Below are 20,947 nucleotides of genomic sequence, written 5' to 3' on the forward strand. Positions count from 1 at the left end.
CTGATTGAAATGTTGTTTCTTCACTGACACTATTGGTATTATTTAAATCAGATTTCTGCTGCTGATTAAGACCAATGGGCCTAATTTCTATATACAGTAGACCCCTATATAACACGCTAAATTGGGGACGTGCTATTTGGGTGCGTGTAGTTGGGGGATTAGAAAATATTCATACAATTTTTTGCAATACGTACTTACGAATTAGGCGCTTGTGGTGAGATATCCTCCTTTTGATTTGATCACACATAGAGTAACAGGCATCCAAATTACCGTGTTGTTGGGGGGGTCTACTGTATAACACTTCACTATCCATAATCCATATCATTGGAAGAGACAAAATAAAATATAAAATTCTCACATCTGGTTTTAGATTTCGTCACATAAAATCCAGACTTACCGTATTCAATGTGCCTTTCTCGAATTGATTCAGGTAAAATGGTAATTTTTTAATAATAAATTATTATTGAAACTCATCTACAGTGCTGCAAGAGTAATATAAACCCAGCACTGGTGCCCCAAGGGCACCGCGTGAGTAAAAAAAGTTAATGCTTGTCCTTCGCTATATAAGCTATTAGCTCTGCATTTGTTCTTCCTATACTTCTTTTATCGATAAGAATACCTTCTATGTATTATGTGTTCTTTGTAGTCCATCTGCGTAACCATACGCTACATTTTGTTTGTATTTTGTATGTGGAGATTTGATTATAAATTGATGTAACAATGTCATCTAAAATGGAACAAATCAATTTTAGTTATTGCTAGCTAGTAATGACAGTCTTATAAATAGATAAAAATATTCTGGCTAACCATTTAAAAACACATTTTTTTATAAGATTCAATAATTTTATAATTATAAACAGTACAATATTAATTTATCATTATCGATTACATAAAACTCATTATATTAATTTATACGTTGGAATGGTAACATTTGTACATTTAAAAATCAAGCGTTCACATCCATTTTTAAAATTCAGAGTACGTATCGTCAAAAACAAGCATTTAGTGTATATAAAATAAAATCAATACAAAAATAATTTCAGAACATTAATAAAATTTGTCTTTTTCTTGTATAAAAAGAACATTTCAGAGCTCTGGCCAGCAATATACCGGAGGTATGGCCGAATGGTAGCTATAATCGTAGGTTTGCGCCTTGATGAACTCTTCTTTGTTTGCCGGCTCCGGATGAATCGTAGCTTTAGCTGTAAAATTATTATATATAAAACATTAGAATAAGTAAAGGTTGTGTATATATTCATATATAATATATACATAAAAGACACGTACCAGTTATATAGGCGTATTCGGCAATTTTAGCGGCGATTCTCAACGAGATAGACTTGATCGACTCGAGCGGAGGATACAGACTACCTTTACTTAGATCATCATCACCGACGAGTCCGGCCAATGTCTGAAAATATATATATAATATAGAAACAATAGTTACATTCAAATTTAAAATAGGTCTACAAACCTCAGCAGCTAACAACATAATATCATCAGATATATCAATAATTCCGGCGCCGATAATACCGAGAGCCAATCCTGGGAAGATGTATGAGTTATTTCCTTGACCGGGATGGAAAGTCGTTCCGTTGTATGTGAACGGTGGGAATGGGGAACCGGATGCGAATATTGCTTTTCCCTGAAAGTATACATTTATAATATAAATTGGAAAATTCTAATTTCAACGGTATACGTACACAAGTGTGAGTATATGCTTGTTCGGCCGTGCACTCGGCTTTGCTCGTCGGATTAGATAGAGCGAAGATCACGGGCCTCTCGTTGTTCTCTCCCATCGTTTGGAGGATCTCCGGAGTGAAAGCTCCGCCTATCGCTGCGGCGCCGATCAAAACCGTAGGCTTAACGGTGGTGACGACTTCCTTTAAAGTTTTGATTGGAGCTTGAGGATGGGCGAAACGTTGCTTGTGCTCGTTGAGTCCTCCTTCGGGCCTGTCCTTGACGATGAGTCCCTTGGAATCCACCAGCCAAATCCTGCTGCGCGCGAACGATTCTAAAACGCCTTCGGCGACCATGGCTTTGACGCACAACTCGGCTATACCCAAAGAAGCTTCTCCGGCTCCTTGGAATACGATCTTATTATCCGACAGTTTCGTCTTGGTGAGTCTCAGAGAAGCCAAGAGTCCGGCGACGGCCACGGCCGCAGTGCCTTGAATGTCGTCGTTGAAAGTGCAATACTGAGAGCGGTATTTGGCCAACAGGCGGAAAGCGTTATGGTTTCCGAAGTCTTCGAACTGGATCAGACAGTTTTGTCCGTAACGTTTGACGACGGCTTGCATGAATTCGTCGACAAAGTCATCATACATGGCTCCGGTCACGCGCTTATGTCTCAATCCAATGTAGAGAGGATCGTCCAAGAGAGACTGATTGTTAGTGCCCACGTCCAAAGTGATCGGGAGGCACTGATGCGGCTTGATTCCGGCTAGAGCGGTGTACAGAGACAATTTACCCACAGGTATGCCCATTCCTTGAGCTCCCAAATCTCCGAGACCAAGAATACGCTCTCCGTCTGTGACTACAATAGCGCGTACGTCGTTTTCAGGCCTTTAAAAATATTAAAATAATAAAATTCTCAACATTTTCGACTGAATTTAAAAATGCGTTATAATCACCAATTCTTCAAAATATCATAGACGTGTCCCTTGTCATGGATTGTGATGAACAATCCTCTCGGACGCCTATACACTAATCCGAATTTTTGGCAAGCCAATCCCACCGTCGGCGTATAGACGATGGGCATCAAAGTGGCCACGTTCTCGGCGATGAAGCGATAGAACAATTTCTCGTTTCTGTCCTGTAATTTATTATCAAATATTTAAAAATCGAGAAGATGTATAAAAAAACCTATGTATATAAAAATCGCACTTACCAGTAATCCCATCAAGTAGATGTATTTGTTGAGATCGTCTTCGTATCTATTGATCGACAGTTTGCAGAGTTCAACTTGTTCGTCTTGAGTCTTGACGCGCGGAGGCAGGAGTCCGTGTATTCCCATCGTCTGCCTCTCCTCGATGGTGAAAGCCATGCCCTAAAATAAGAAAAAAATAGTATTTGCTTACTATTGAAAATGAGATAACACACAAATATTACAGCAAGTATTTATTTATTTAAAAAAATAATCGAACGAGGTCCCTATCGAAGGTCAATCGTGATGTTTTCTAGGTCTAGGAGTGCGCCTAATTGCCTCGCTCGCGTTTCGATAGTAGATGCGATAGCGCATTTCCCAGGTCGAGACCGTGAACCCACCGAGCCGTCGATCGTCGCTAAGCACTCCGGCACGCTGAAGTGTATCTTCCTGGGAGACAGCTCCCACCAGTCGTGTCCCGGGTGCATCATGGTCGTTCGCCGGCTATAGCTGCAGTTCGTCCATGACTGCAAGGCGCTCGCCTGGTCCTGACTGGCGAACGACCTATTTGTGCGTCACCATGGCAGCAGCCCGTTGTCGCATGCAAATGTCGCGTGGAAGATACGAGCGGCTTTCTTTCGATTGATCGGTCGCTGTCCCCATTACAAAAGAGTAGCGTATTTATGTATGTAAATACATCCGCGCCGAAACTAGAGGGGTTTCTTTTCATCGGCGACAATCGAAACAATTGAGATTTCGCTCTATTAATCTGTTGATACTGTCAGCTAGATTTAGACTCGCTGAATCCGCTCGAGAAGCTGTGCTCCTTTTTATTTTACTGATCTCAAATGAGGCGCTAATTTATCAAATCAACCGCGAATACGTTAGATTATAAAGTTCCAAAAACATTTGTGACTTGATTGCGAAATGGAACCCCTAAAGTTAACAATGAAGATGAAGATCGAATAGTTGTTGGAATTAAGGCTAATCCAGAGATGTGAATTCAACATATATATAACAAGACCAGATTATTATGGTTGAGTGTTCAAAGATGCATTAAAAAAACTAAAAGCTTTGGAAACATAGGTAACGGGAAATAACTTGTTTGCAGCATATGGTAGCTGGGAACGACAAATAGACGTTGTATGATAACGAAAAATGCAACAGCTTTTTCAGGGAGGGTGGGGGGGTGGCAAAAATTGGTTAGTCACTGGTCATATTTTTAATATTTCATTAAGATTCGTGCTATTAGTGTAAAATAATATATTTACAGTTTGTGAAAACTTGAGGACTAAAATGTTTATCACCCAAAGAATATTTCTATTTATAAGGCACACGTCTTTATCAGTAACAATTTTCCAATTTACCGAAATATTGTCACCGGTTTAAGGTATTATTTATTCGTCACTAACGTTTTCGATTTAGACCAATCGCATCTCTATCAACACACAACACAAAATACATTAGCATGTTTCTTACGTTGGCGGCGCTGTAAATCATACAGCTGTCAATAATCACGCGTGTTCAAAGTTTCAAATGTTCAATTGTTCTACATATATAACAATTCTGTACGAACCGTATACCGAAATTCACGGGAAGATTATGGTAAATTGCATTGTCCTGTTGAACGAGCAATTCACAAGTCAGTGAAACAATTTGAAAAGACTAGAAGCGTTGGAGATAGGGTAAGGCATGTGCATAATCGTGGCACTCGTTCAGCCGATAATACTGCTGCTGTAAGTGTAGCTGAAGACCCGGAATTTTCGATTCGTCGGCGTTCACAGAATTTGGGCTTTTCTTATGGCTCCCTTTGGCGCATTTTACACCTGGGCTTGTACATCGTATACCCGTATAAAATTCTGATAACACAAAAACTGAATTCATGAACAGAAAAGATTTTAGGCAGATTTTGTGTTAGAGCAGCAGGAAGTTTATGCTGATTTTTCAAAGAAAATATTATTCTCTGATAAGGCACGTTAAAAGCATATAAGGTATGTTAAAAGCCCTTCTTTAGTTAACCCGGAAATTTATATTTTGTGAATTCTCATCTCAAAAATCAGCAAATTTCTTCAGAAAAATAGCATCGACATTTTTGGTTAAAAATTAAATTTTTACGAATATTTTTAAATGTGTGTTACTTTTTTGAAAATGATGAGGGTCGGACTGTAACAGTCAACGGTGAGCGATATAGACGCATGATAACTGATTAGCTGGTCATACACGCGCGGATCTGTCCGTCGCGAGTGCCTGGCGGACAAATCCGATCGTGTGTGGTGAGAAAAGACACAAATTTCTCTGTCCGCTGTTCGCGATCAAAACGAACATGACACGCACCCGATGGTTTCCAGTAATTTTTATTAAAATTTGTCCCTTAAGTGATTTTATGACCCGGGTCATTTCCGCTCGCCTTTATTAATTTGCGCCAAAGTTGCCGCCATCGGTAAACATCTAAAATAAGATTTTGGTGATAAGGTTTTATTACTTTATGACCCATCGGTCAATCAATATTATTTACCGTTGAAAATGTATTTTTCAACATTTTTTTATCAGAGTGAGTTACAATATATGATGTATTATAAACTAAATTCGTGTTAAAAATATTTATTGTAAGCCGTGTAATTGATTATTGTTTTGACTCCAATCGCCATTAGTTATTTTTCTAGTACTGTAGGGATAGGGTTTTATAATATGCTTGTTTAGTTGAAACGCAGTATCGCCTAAAAACACGTAAATCTGATGTCCGAGTTCAGACAGCTTGCGGGTTAGGACGGGTCAGAGATGGAATTATGGATTATGAATCATTATTTCTACTGTTAAATTTTACTATTATTATATTATAAAAACGTGTTTTTCGAGTAAATGTAAATGCTCTAAAAAAATATTTTTGTTGAATATTTATTATTTATCTGAGAAAAGAAAGAATTGCCCCTCCCACAAATGACGTCCCTCTTTAAAATCCACATCAAAAGCATTAAAATCGTATAAACAGTATTACGACTTGAATTGATTGAAGCACACTAGAATCACACTAGATTGAAGAATTTTGCCCAATAGGAGCGCAAAAAACAATTATACCTTCTCAGAAGTCAAAAATCCACGTCAAAAGCAATAAAAAAATATTGATATTGACGTAAATTTTTGACTTCTGAGTGAGAAGTGATATTTGTTTTTGCGCCCTCCTATTAACCAAAATTTGGTTTGAATATACTTTCACCAATACTCTCATATCATAAGTACGTATTAATATCGGCAAAGATCGCTATCATATTTTTAATTTTTATAGCATTTCAGCTTATTTTCCCCTGAAAGATGAGTTGGCTTTGTTTATATTTTGGACTTTACCTAATGAAAATTCTAAAACTATAATTAGTTTTTGAACTTGCATTAAGCTAGGTTTTGGTTTTAACAACAAATAGACGTTTTGCAACTGTCAAATAGAGCCTAAAAAACATAAGCCTAAACTTAATTAGTTTAAGAACTTTCATTAGATAAAGTTGGGTTTGGCTAATTCGTGTAAGTTAGGTTTTGGTTTGAATAGCAAATGAACGATTCGCAACTGTGAAATTTGGTTTCATAGACATTTTAGAGCTGCAAATAATTTTAACAGCATAGGCTATTAGAAATATAATTCTACTAGAGAAAATATATTTGGATTTCACTAGTGAAAATATAACTGCACCGAAAAATACACATTCACTGTAACATTTATACATCGCGTGTAAATAAATAATGTGTATGTTACAATTTACTAGCACCTGCCAGATAAATTATATTTTCACTGGTAAAAACATATATCTACCGGTGAAAATGTATTTCGATATAATTTCACTGAAATGACATATTTTAAAAAATATTTTATGAATAGATTCGAGACTTTAAGATTATATTTGAGGGATAACTCGATAATTTCGGGTTTAGAATCAGGGTCATTCCAGGAGGCGAAAGTTGGTCAGTCAGCACGATATACGACTATTGACATGAAAGACCTGGCTTCGAATCTCATACGGATCTTAGTGTTTTTAAATTTCTATCATGTCTGGGATATCGGAACGAAGTGATTACTATATAACTATAATTCCGATCATTAGGTTTACCTAGATTTTCCTATTCTCACTCAAAATCAAGCTAGGTCGTACATATCTAGTTTTAAAAATCCTCTAATAATGAGATATTTTCAGCTCATAAAGATCTTATATGTATTAAAAAAAAATTTGATTTCATTAAATGACATGCATTTTTCTGGCCAAATTCAGTGCCACCACCCTCCTCCCCTTGAAATGCAAAAGAAGCAGGTAGCAAAAACACAAAAACATGTCATGTTATCAGTTTGGTGGAAAATTAATTGTGAATTGCTCAAGATAAATACTATAGATTGCATCAGTCGTAATGTTACGTAATCGGTAATAATAATGCAAGAAAAAATTAAGTTTTTAATTTTTTTATTACTGTCTAATTCTATATTGACCTTCATTTTACGAATATTAAAGGCAATGTTAAAGATTTTATGCAATATGTTTTTATGTAAAGAACAACATAGCTATTATACAAATAATCGCTAGGTCAATAGTTCTATGAGGAAAACTACATATCTTACAACAGTTACAGGAAAACGGAAGCATTAATAAACATACCCTTGAACCGCAAACATAAGAGAGTCATTCTTTACAATATTGCTAAAAATAATCTATTAAATGAACGGTTTTCGCGGAGTTCATCGCAAACCGCAAGCTACTGGTTTAGAGCGGAAGAAATGCAATTCCAGACGAACCGAGATTAGAGAAGCGCAGCGGTAAATCGTTCGGTGTGACGTAAGAAGCCCCGAGAGGTCAGTTTTCCACGACGTTTGCAAATGTCACGATCAGCGCTCGTCGTCGATGACCTTGCACGCCATACGGAAAGAGTTTATTTTACCAGCCGACGATGCTCTATCTCGCATATTTACCTTTCGACGCAGATGCGTTCGATAAAAATGCATCTTTCGAACGGCGTGGTGCTAAGCTCAAATTTAGATTCTATTTCTGCCGTGCCGATTGTTATTCGGGTCGCGGTTTCGACAGTCGCGAAACGAGATTTTGTAAGGGGCTGCTATGGAAATAATAGTAGTTCCCGCGACTAATTGACCATCCCTAACGTCGATGGCACGATCGTTTAACAATTCTATTATCGCACGCTTATCTGGTCGCTTCCACGTCCTTCTAATCCCGCGCGACGTCACAGCGACATAATGTTTAGCGCACAATTTTTCTGATAACGCAGATAAGAGCGCGTATACAACGAGCGTTGCTAGTTTTTCGCCTTTCTTCGAGAGAATTTCCTTTCTAACGTTTTGCGAATGCGCGTGATGTAAGGAAAGGTGCGGAACCGGTCCAGTTATGACAATGAAGTCACAGCAGTGTCTGAATCGAAACGGTTGCGCTCGATATGTGCGTTAATGTTAAACGATTTAACTCGGTCACCGGTTCGACGAGCGTTGCTAAGTCTTTGCGGAAAATAACCCTTTGATCTATTTGTTCAGCACTAGGCGAGTTGTTAATTTTTATAAAGCGTCGCTATCGCGAACACTTGAAAAAGTCGCAATCGGTCGATTTATACTATTTATAGCGATCGCTTATGATCAATATTGACATTGTTTGTACAAAGTACGATATTGAGGAATAATTTAAGTAAAAATTATACCAACGTCTAACTGACTATGACTTAATATTTATCTGAAGATATTCCTGTTCTTTTGTACATTAATTGTGTATTCCGATTACCATCAATACGCCATGGAATAGGCATAGAAAGTGTATAATATAATATATTCACACCGCTTCAAATAAAGGTCATTGCTAAAACCATGAAATTGAATGTTGGCAGTTGAACATCCGGTGCAAAATTAGCTAATATCGCATATGCACCGAGTTGACATAACATCTAATTTTAGAACGAAAACTAGATTCGTTCGTAATGGGTTTAAAATTAACTACAAAAATAGATCATGCACGCCAAAAAGTTTTATTTACTTATACAAAAAAGTATCACGATCTATTACATCAATACTGTGTCAAGATCAATTCATTAGAACAAAAAAGGCATCTCAATAACTTTAATGTGAATGTTATTAGCGAGAACCTTGCACGACTTACACATTATGTAAAACATACAGGCATACCGGTTACAAATTATGCTAAACAATCCATAACTTCCGGCCGAAAAATCAGTCATAAGCATAGTTAAAAATATCATTATTAATAAACCAATTATGTTTACGGAACCATTTATATTACTATTATTTAGTTACTTGTGATTTTAAAATTTGAGCAATAAAGACGTAAAATAATGCGTGGTATGCATAAGATAAATTCAGTGCAAATGAAAGACTGACAACTTGAAATAAAGCTGAAACTAACCGTGGAAATCCAATAACGAGTTTAAGTCACATTTGTTAATTGTTACAAGATATTATAAAATCATTTTTTCATAGTAAATATTCAAGATTTTTAATTACTTACAATATATCAAAAAAAGTGAACTGGCAACATTATAAAAATCATGAGTTTAAATTGAGTAGTGATGATTAAATCTTAGCTACCAATTTTGCATGTAATTGTACACTAAATAAGTACTAATATATTTATGAAAGCAAAAGTAAAAAACGGTTTATTAAAAAAAGTGAAAATATCTGCCAAAAATATAATCTACAGCAATTTTAAACTTTTTTATACAAACTTGCTTTAGTATAAAATAACGCGATCATTTTTTGTATACTAGTTTTTACCTATAAGTATTCGTTTTTTAGATTAGTCGATTTATTTTTGGAGAAAATCTCTTTAATTTAAAATATTTAAAAAATCAATTAAAATGTTTTTTTTTCTATGTATAAAAATTCTACAAAAATATGTTTTATCAAAGTAGTATAGTCATAATAAATTTTATATGACTTTTACATAAAAAATATATATTTTTCGGTTTCTTGATTATATCCATATATCATATCTAATTATGCGCTGAATTCAATAATATTATTAGATTTTTTCTAGTTCGTGTAGTTTTTTGTTAACAAAGAAGCAAAATTGATTGTAACAAAAAATATACACGATAGCGATTTGATATTAGCGCATAATTTTAAATACAAGTTAAGATATTAAATTTTTGTGGCAAAAAAATGTAATCAAGTTTAACTAGTTCTAAAAAGAATAAAATCGACTATAAAACAAAATTTCTCATGGCACACTAGCTACAAGAATAATGTATATCTTTTACAATACGGAATTCTCTGTCATAGTATTATGTCTATCGTAATCTACATTTGCCATAAAAAAACAAAAAATTCTTAGTTAGTATCTTATACAAGAAATAGTTTCCCCACTTCATTATTATAACCATAATTAATCATTAAAATGCAGCAAAAAGCGTTTTTTTTTATAAAAAAAAAACACTTACTAAATTGAGGATCTTTTATTGAGGATCAGTTATATTGTTTAAAAGTACTAAAAATTACATAAAACTCTATTTATTTTATATAATTGATTGAGAAAAATGTAAAAAAAGTATTTTAATTATTTTATATTTTACTGTAATTTTTTACTTTACGCATATTGACAAAATACTAAAAAAATCAGAGATAAAATAAATTTATTATTTTATATTGATATTTTCTTACTGCTCGCTGATTAAGCAATATACTCATAATATATTATTGTGACAATGCAATTATAATACAAATTTATTATATAAAGATGTTTTATTAATGTTTAGTTAGAAATATGTAATATGATTTTTGATATGATTTTTTTATATTTTTTATTAGTCACCATTTTGAAACAAGATGACTAAATACAGTAGCTAGGGGGTGGACCGTCCCAGGCGGATCTTAATTGGGGGCGGCATTATCGCGATGGATTGACCGTTTTTGAAACTGAATGCGCTAAAAAATATATATTCACGAATAGCTAAGAGCTAAGTTGAATGAGCGAAAAACAAACAACAGTTTAACAAATACTGATTTTATGCTAAAAAGACAAGTCAAACGATTCTGCTCGAATAAGATAAACTGAACCATTGGATTGTAGAGCTTTTCGATGGGGATATAGAAGCTTTGCAGAATGATGATGAAGAGAAAAATAAAAGACCAGTAATCACGAAAGAAGAAGTTATGTATATTATTGTAAATATAATATTGTCAAAAAACTAAAAATCAGTTAAGCCAAATGTTGTATAACATCAAACCGGTAAAACTGTTAGGATGATAAAATTAACACAAAGTTCCATACACCTAAATCCACTCTTATTTTTCTGTCTAAAATGCCGAATGCAAAATAGTGCTAGGAATATAAAACAATAATCTTAATGAGCCAATTGCTGAAAATATTCCTCAAAATTATTCACAATAACTGTGAAATAAGTGCGAGGAAGGCACGAGCATCACTCAGTTTGGTTTCAGAAATGGCTTGAGCGCAAACAAGCTATGTTCCAAAACACACTTTTATTTAAATATGTTATCTGAAACTATCATAAGTCAGAATTTGGTTTTCGGGACCAAGCAGTACTACGCTGACTACCGACCACTGTTTAAAAGCCCAAAGAACATTTGGCCAGTTTCTTAGGAACAGTAAAAGTAAATAGTTGCCATTTTGAAACAATATGGCGGATCAGACTGATTTAACAATAACAATAAATATATATGTACATCAATATAATAATATATAATTTCTAGAAATTTTTAAACAGAAAATTTCCATCTATGTAGAACTCTAAACTTTGCTTAATCTCAATTAAATCTAATCAACGATTTTTAATATTCTATCACAGCAAAACTACGGAAAGCCAAAAATTGTTTGCTATAAAACGCGATAACTTATTACGTAAAATACAATAATTATTGCGTAGTATTTTCTCTGCAAAAGTCGATTCTAAGGACTGTTAAAATTACTTTTTGTCGTATTCGAAATGTAGTGATACATTTTCAGGGAAGTGTGATGAAAATAAGACGCATTGAAAAATAAAAAATAAAAACAATCGTCAACGCAGTGCAAAGTACGCACGTGACGTCACATGTTCATTATTCACACGAATATAGCGCAACGATCGACGATTTTCATTAGTCAATCGGTGAAAACATGGTCAAATAAAGGTGCGTTTCGACCGTCACAAAATAATACGACGAAGAAATTTCTGAAAAACGTATGGCCGAAAATCGTCGTGCTTAGATCGATTAAAATGGACGTAAAACGAAAAATTTTGTATGAAAATGAAAAAAGGGCAAATTACCTTGCTCAAAGCCGGGTCCCTCAGGTGGTCGAGCCCCGTACGCATCGAGGGCGCCGGTCCTCCCTCGGACGCCGCCGCCGGAGCGCCCAATCTGTCCCTGTCCATGATGCCGGCCGTCTGAGTTCGCAACGCGATCCCGTCGCCTTTATACCGACCAGCCCCTGGAGCCCCCGCGCTCCCCGCATTCCCCGCAGATCGACAACAGCGCGCGCCGCCGCCCCTGCACAGACACAAGCGAACATTTTTATCGCACATACTCGCACTAGCACAAAATTTATTATATATGAATCAAATTTTGTTTCGCGACTATGGCCGTCTCGATTGTTCGACGACCAAAAAATTGAAAATGCACTAAAAAAACATTTATTAATTTTCAGGAATACATTTTATTTATTAGTTCATTTTTTTGCCACAAAGCTACAATAATCATTTTATTAGTAATTGATTCATTATTCACATATATACATACATATATCGTAGTATATACATATAATTATATTATTTGAATAAGAGCTAGGATCGATCGCTCATTCTAATACTGGCGTACCTTTATTCTTCGTTTCTCAATGTCATCGAACATTATTATATTAGCAGTAACAAAAATGGTACAATGTTCATTACATATTTGTGGGGTTGATCAATTGATTAAGATAGGCATGTAACGTCCCCCCCGTTACTAAAAATGCAATACGAGTGTTTTTCTGAAAGTTAAGATACACAGCAAGTAAATATTGGTTTAGGGGCTCGACTTTTCTGTGCGAAAAGAGAAACTGTCTATGGTGTGGTAAAAATATTAAATTGAAGCCATTTACCATTAATGACGAATTTAGGCTATAAAAAACTAACGAGAAATACTTCAAAATCAAGAAACTCGTTCTCAAGCTCACCATGGTGACTATGGTGAAAAATAAATGAAAGGGTTTTCTATACAATACATTGATTTTTAAGATTTATACTTTTGTATCAATTAATGCGAGGGGTGAGAGAATCTGTGTTTATTTTTAGCTTGAATTGTGATATATTAAATTATATGCATTAAATATTTTTTTGAATTCATATGCAAAGTAAACTTAACCCGTTAATTTCTCAGAGGACTGATTGCAGCGAGAGGTAAAAAAATATATATGGATTTTTTGTTCATAGAGGACAAAATTGGTATGGTCACCTTAGTTAAAATTTATGTAGGATGCTGCTCATCTATTTTAGGCGTGCACCATAACTATTTTTTTATTCTTAAATTAAATATTTATTCTTTGTATAATATCCGTTATGACGCATTAGGGAAACCTGGTAAGTTATGATTAAGCCAGATTTGTAATAAAAAAATATTAAAAGTCATTGTTGTTATTAAATCATTGTTCACTCTTTACACCTATTAGATTTAAATTTTAAATTAACAAAATTATATTAGATATTATATATAATACATAGGTATAGATATGACATTTATTTTTATTATATATTCACAACTATTGCTATTGGTATTTTTTATATTAAATAAGAACGGTACTAAAAATGAATTTACTCAATTAGTAGCCCTCTCCTTGATGACGTTAAACGCAAGCTCTCTGGCCTTGTATATACAATAGTAGGCATTACTATCACTATACAGAATGATTAGGAAACATTGAGCTCATCAACTAGCTTGATCCATCATATTATTTGAAAATAAATATTAAAACGTATCTCTGTTAAATAATCCTAGAAAAAATAATACTATAAAAGTGTTTTAACTCTTTAGTTGCCGAGTATTTTGTGACTATTATCTTAATATCGATGTGTTACATAATATAAAAAAGGAATTTTAGATTTTTTTTGATGATTCCTGAAGCATATTAAAACGGTATCGGATTCCATATTCAATGATTAGAATTTAACGGCAATGTTCATCAAAGTAGCAATAGGCGATATATCGGATTCCGGCATTCAAAGGGTTAAAACATATTTTGAAATAAATAAATTATATTTTTAATAGTACACATTTATTATAATCAAAAAACATTATCTATTTATGCATTTTTTTGTAATTTTACAATAAATTGTCATATAAATAGCAAATTTATAATAAATTATAATAATTTTCTATATTTAACATAAATTATAAAAAACCGAAAATCGATATTATGTAAGGTATTTAAATCTTTGAATATATTTTTATTGTTAATAAAAATGTTATAAAAACCTTTACTTTTTTATATAGAGTTATGAATTAAAAAAATGTTTTACTAATATTTATATTGTAGAACAAAGATTTTTTAACGGAGATAACTTTTTAAATAACTGCCATTTTGAAACAAGACGGCAAATCATACTGGCTAATGGACGTAGCTAAGATATTTACAAGGTCCATTTTTAATAAAAAAATTCATGGTGATTAAAACTATGTCATTTATCGTTATCAAAAAATAATTTACAGATTTGTAATAAAATATAAAGTAAATTTCTATTATAGTACAACAATTATGCCCTCTTTACTCTTTTCTTTACGATTTTTTTAACAATGTTACGATTTTTAATTTTTATAAAGAGCCACATATAAAAATAAGAAAATGGCGAATTAGGCTGGGTTATGAAGTTAGCCATGTTTTTAATATCTTAGAAAAGTTTGTTAGGTACTTTCCTGTTATCGGGGGCCTAATAATCTGACCCGCTGCTGCTCGCTTTCAACTAACTGTTTTTAAGGTTAGGTGCGAACGGGCGGCAGCGAGTGAACGTTGGTCAGAACATTTGGCCAGTAATTTTATTTTTGTGTATAATACTGCCGGTTAATAAGATGTTGATATTAAACGTATCATTAAATCCATAATCATAATTACAATACATGTAACTTCAAATATACATATCACAAAGAAAAATTATTTAAATTACATTACAATCTATATACACTAATTATTCTAAGAATGTATTACTAGCATTATTATACACACATGTCTTTAACGTTTTATTATATTTATTATATTTTTGTTATCAAAATACATTTTATAAATCATTTTGCTGTTGTTAAATAATTAGTGTAGATATCATTATTAAAAATTATCACATTATTTTTCCTTGAATAACTATTGACACTATCAAGATATTATAAATAATAAGCACAATAAATTTTATCGCGTTTTACTATGATTCTATTAATTGAGTTATAACTATATTTGCGGTTATAAATTTGTCCTTAAAAAATTAGAAATACCGGTTGATAGTGGTAAAAAATGAATTTCCTTCATTTTAATATTACACATGCTGTTAACATTTTCGTTAAAATTCTTAATAAATGTATCTATAATACGACCACATGTGTGTCCAGATAAAAAAACCTTTCTTATTTTTGAGGTAAGAAATGAAAAATATTATTGTTCTGATTTAGATTATTATATGTCATTAACCTTTATATTGTTTAAAAAACAATGATATTATTTATTAGATTTAATATTGCATGATAATAATAATAAATTAATTATGTTATTTAAATATATGTTAAGCTAAGTAAAACTAAAAAAGTTGTACTGAATGAACCGGAAATTCTTTTATGCCTTACTTGAAATGCTTTTATAGATAATAATCGTTCATCAAAAATATTACTTATCGTGGTTCTGTACGCATTTCTTCAGATTTTCAAAGTTGAACATATTGCACTAAAGATGTTGTTGCACCAAGACACAGATTAGAACTGAACATGAAATGCATATGCAATGCGATAAATAGATCTATTTAATAGTTTAATGTCGTTGTTAGCTAAATCGTGTCATAAATAGAGAAAAACCGCGTTCACAAATAACGGGTTTTAGAAAATATAATATATATGTATGAGGTAAAAAACAAGATAAAAACACACAAAAAATTTCAAGGATGTATTAAGTTGACACATTGAAGGATAAAAATAGCAAAAATATCACATTTTTAGCAAATTAATGGTTAAGATTCAGAATAAATATTTATACAGTATTTATTTGAATTAGTTATAAAGTTATTTTTCTATGAAAAGTATAATTAATAAACTATTTTACTTGTTAAACTATATTATTGTTGTAGAAAATTAAAAAAAAAATGAATTATATGCAAGAAAATAATATTATTGAATTTTATTAAATTTATTTTTAATTTTATTTAAAAAATAAATTTATTTATTTTTTAAGTAAAATAAAATTATTAAAAAATAAATCAATCACTCAAAATCTAACTATGTTGTAATAAATTAATATTTAGACAGTAATTACAAATGCTTGGCAACTAAAGGGTTAAAATAGTTTATTTGCAAATAAACTACAGCTAAAGAATAATCCCAGCGATAGAGCCAGATATTGTGCATGTAGTTATGGAATATGCTATTAGTTGAAGTATTTGTATTTACTTTATTTCACATTTAAATAAATAAAATAATTTTATATAAAATAACATTCAAAAATAAATAAATAAAACATTTAAAAAATAAAGGTTATTAAATTTTTAAATAATAAGAGACTTTGATCAAGAGATAAGTATGCTTTGATCTCAGGAATACTTCATCATCAATTTGCTTTTAGACTTTAATACAGAAATGTTTTGAAATAAATGCGACCATAAGCGAACGTAAAAGTCTTAAATTTATAAATGTTTTTAAATGTAAAAGTCTTAATATTTTACCAATAAATATTTTTTATGTCTATGTGTTTATATACAAATAATATTATCCGTCATACGAAGAACGACGGCAGAATTTCGAATGCCGCGCGAAGAGTGGTCCGATATTAACAATTTTATTTATTTTGGCTTGGCCTGGTTACAGCAAATAAACTATGATTAATAAATAAATATAAGCAACTATTTATATGTATGATTCTAATATTAAAAATAATAAAGGTCGTGCCACACGACACATTCTCATGACAAAGATAGAAGAACGAAAGTATCCTTAGGCAAAATTATGTCGTCATTGTCCTAGATACAAGCATTTTAGAAAAATGCTCACAGCACGTGGACCACATATGTCCGTTACTAATTATTTAACTATTGAGTTGTTATCAATTGTATGTTTACAAAGCGATCGAACTGTCTGCGTTGTGTTTTCAGTATTGTCGTCATCCGGATAGCATTAAATATTGAATCGCAATGATGATAAGGTATCGACTAACCTTCAGATTACCATTGTCCGGCCGTGGTCACGACCGATTTTAATGTCATATTTATGATTTCTGATTTTTCACGATGGGTCGATGATATAACACGATAAGTCATTAGAAAATTCAATTAACATACATTGAAGGTAACGAAAACTATTGTGTAACTAGTTCAGCAACATTAAGATAGATTTGTGAAATAATATTTTAAGCACACTAAATACATTTTTAAACTCTAGGCATTTAAAAAAAATCATAAATATATATTTATCTGACAAGCATCACGAAAAAATAAAATCAGATAATATTTAATGTCGGGCACCACATAAAATTATTGATAAACATTGATGATTCGGGTAGAAAAGAGTTTTTTTTAATGTTCTTATTATCAAGTAAAATTTTGATACTAAATATAGTTATCTTATTTACATTATACTGTATAGATAACATATATATTTTACATTTTTAAGCAGATAAACATTGTAATTTGCATCAAATAGTAAAAAAATCAGTATCATTTAAATGATTTATATATTATTGTAGGGATCATCCAAATAGGTAGAAAAAACGCGTTAAAAGAGCAATAAACGCCTCGCTGAGATATGCATTTGTTATGCCGATGGACACGGATTAGCATCCTAAAATGGACCTTTACTTAAAATTATGATATTGCATTGATACTTGTTCAATCTTCAACAGTTATATATTACAAGCGATTCTTATAAGAAAGAAAAAAATAACAAATCTGATTCTACCTATCGTCAAAAAACTGCACTAGTCGAGAGTTTGCCTAGCAAAAAAACTTTATTTTAAATAGCGTATATAAGCGCTTGCATAGCGCATATCTATACTTCCGTACAAATTTCGCTTCAGGAACTTCCACATTTGTGACACGTGATAGTTCATACGAACTCGCACCAAGCGGAATTATACCGAAGCATCGATTAAGGAACAGCCGCTTCCCTCTTCACGTCAACCATGGTCTAACTGTAAGATCATCACGTATTTATAGTAATCGCACAATATATACATGATTCAAGCATTGTTGCACATTCAATAATAATGTATAACTGAATAAAAAATAAACGCGTGAACATTATGTAATCGATTATGATCATTCCTAATAATTAATTTAATAAATCATTAGCTTAAATGTGATTTTTTTAATGTACCGATAATTATTTTGCATAGCAATTTAATTTTTAAAAAACGTGTGAACTGTCCAACTAATTTTAACTATGATATAAGTTTTTGCTCATTAAATTGATCATTATGACGAATTAGTATTGTATGTTACATTTTATAAATAAAAAATCGTTATTTTTATAACATAGGTAAAACATATTGTTTTTAATGATGATTATATTCTCATTACAAATAACAGGTGACCACAAACATGACGATGCTTAAATTGCGGTTTCACTATTTTCACAATTACGCAATGATTTTAGCAATTGTCAGTGCAAATCTAATGGCTTGCGTTTTTCATTGTGCAAATAAATTCGTTCAAGCTTTAAGAACAATGTCTGGAAAATTGATTCTGCGAAGGACATATAGCTATTTACATTTAGCTCTTTTAGAATGTTGCGAAATAAACGGGCACTTCCGCAAAAATACCAATATCGGAAATGGTTTTAAAGCATCAAAACTAGAATAAATGCAATTATTGAATCAATTAACGATCATTAAAAAGTAATTTTAGATTATCTAAACACCAATACGTGTGACAATAATCTAGATTTTTATCAAAAGCATTACATAAAATAGATAAAAAATATGAAATAAATACATTGAAAGAACAACAATAATAAATGACGGCAGCAACAAAAGCCTTATCTAAAAGTATTTGATAAGAGAGAAACCAAATTATCTGAACGGTGTTGTTGTAAATTTTGCAATGTAATTTGCCAAATTGAAAGACTTACGATTCAAAAGATAGATCGGCAGAGCTCGATGATGTCCCGTTCCCCATCTTGGATATAGATTATCTCGTCCTCGATGAACAATGATTAAAATTGCTTCGAATGTTTCAATTATAACATGTCCTCTTATCACAATATGTTTGGCGAACAAGAGTTGGCGTAACACTGTCTACAAATTACCAGAAGTGTACCAAAGTGGAACAGGTGAGAGTGAAGCCATCACCGTCGAGGCTCCAATAGTCACTGTCTCGATTATTTCGTAGAAGGCAAGGTTGAAACAAGAGAGCATTAACAAAAAAGTCGTCAGCAAAATTGATGCATGAGTCATTAATTTAGCATTATAACGTCGTAATTATTCTGAAATAGAAATGCGCATCTTCTAAAAATATTTGAGAAACATTTAAACGTGTAAATAGCTTAATCTATAATATGTTTATATTCAAACTCGAATAGATAAGAATCGTTGATTAAAATATTATCGTATTTGATAATAATTTAACCTTTAAATATATTTTTAATATTATAATAATATTTTCCATAATAAAAACATATATATTTTTTAATCTGATCAGCATGACTAGTTTCCCCATTATATTATATAAGTGTAAATACACACAAACCCACCTATTATTATTAAGCATGCACCCTAAAAGTTTAAATACTAATAACAATATAAAATAGGTGTATACCATCACATATCAAGTATTCTAGCTCTTCATAGCTATCACCAAAAACATCCTTGTGTCAAGCAAATTCTTTGAAAAGCTGGATGATTCACCCAAGAGGAGCGATCTCAAGCCCTGACGTTCTGGTCGCGACAGGAAAGAATATGGGTTGCGATCGCGACTCTCTAGGGCTCTCTGAAGCTTGCAAAGTCCCCGAGCATTGACAGATTGTCGACACCACCCCTTAACAACTTAAAAAGTGCTTCATTGAGAGCGCTACGCCAATGTAAAATTCTTCCTTCCAAAGTTTCTTCAATGTGTAAAGTTTTTGAAGTTTGCTATGAGATTTTTCTCCACTGGCGTAATTAGAAGAGGAGTATTGAAATCCTAAGGTCTAAATTTCAGTCTCTCAAGCGCCGACATTCTGGGCGTAACGGTCAAGATTAAGGGGCCTAATCACGATTCTCTCAAGGTAAAAATCACCGAGCAACTATGGATTATTGACACCACAACACAGTCAGGAGGATAATAAAAAAGGTCACCTCTGAAATTTTTGCTCAGGAAGGACTAAGTAAGATAAAAAAAGGACTATATTTTTGCGAAGGACGTCTGATCGAACGCCAAACAAAATGAACCAACGTGTAAAATGAAACACAAATTCCGATTTTTTTAATAAATTAACTATTTTTACTTTGAATTTAAAAAAAAAGTGTAATAGATCATCTCACTAACCTCACCTCACCTCACCATACAGTAACTATAAACGGTGCTTCATTTAACTGTATCTTATAAAGATATCTGAGAGACCTCTTCAACACTAAGTAGTACTTTGTTTCGCTGAAATTCCGTAAAAGAAGTTCTTTATAAACTTTGTCTAATGATTTTTGAAAACCAGTATAGACTACATTGACATGGATTTTAAAATCGAGATACCTTGGAATTGTTTTTAGTGACAATAGTACGTCTCGGAAAAAAGCTATGATGTTGGTCCATAAAGCACGTTGACAGTAGTTGTGGATATGTTTTATGACACGACAAAGCAGGTGATGGCCAGGCCAGTGCGGTGTGATTTTTTCCTTTCGTTCGCTCGCGTATTAAGTGAAAGATAAGAGCGTGCGACGGCACGCTTTTATCTCTCACTCACTCTCGTCA

At 32.5% G+C, this 20,947-nt stretch overlaps 1 protein-coding gene across 1 annotated transcript; it reads right to left on the minus strand.

Moving 5' to 3' along the window:
• Positions 1–1,037: 1,037 nt before the first annotated feature.
• Positions 1,038–12,237, minus strand: Men (NADP-dependent malic enzyme). Its single transcript, XM_088187239.1, has 7 exons — positions 12,119–12,237; positions 2,891–3,049; positions 2,634–2,815; positions 1,704–2,565; positions 1,475–1,645; positions 1,288–1,411; positions 1,038–1,202 (listed from the first exon to the last, which is right to left on the minus strand). Exons 1-7 carry the CDS (start codon positions 12,221–12,223, stop codon positions 1,087–1,089), a joined length of 1,719 nt encoding a protein of 572 aa, XP_088043365.1. The 5' UTR covers positions 12,224–12,237; the 3' UTR covers positions 1,038–1,086.
• Between the last annotated feature and the right edge of the window lie 8,710 nt (positions 12,238–20,947).

This window comes from Plectrocnemia conspersa, unplaced genomic scaffold, assembly GCF_051122295.1.
Source record: "Plectrocnemia conspersa isolate PC_06_02 unplaced genomic scaffold, ASM5112229v1 ptg000005l, whole genome shotgun sequence".
NCBI classification, from domain to species: domain Eukaryota; kingdom Metazoa; phylum Arthropoda; class Insecta; order Trichoptera; family Polycentropodidae; genus Plectrocnemia; species Plectrocnemia conspersa.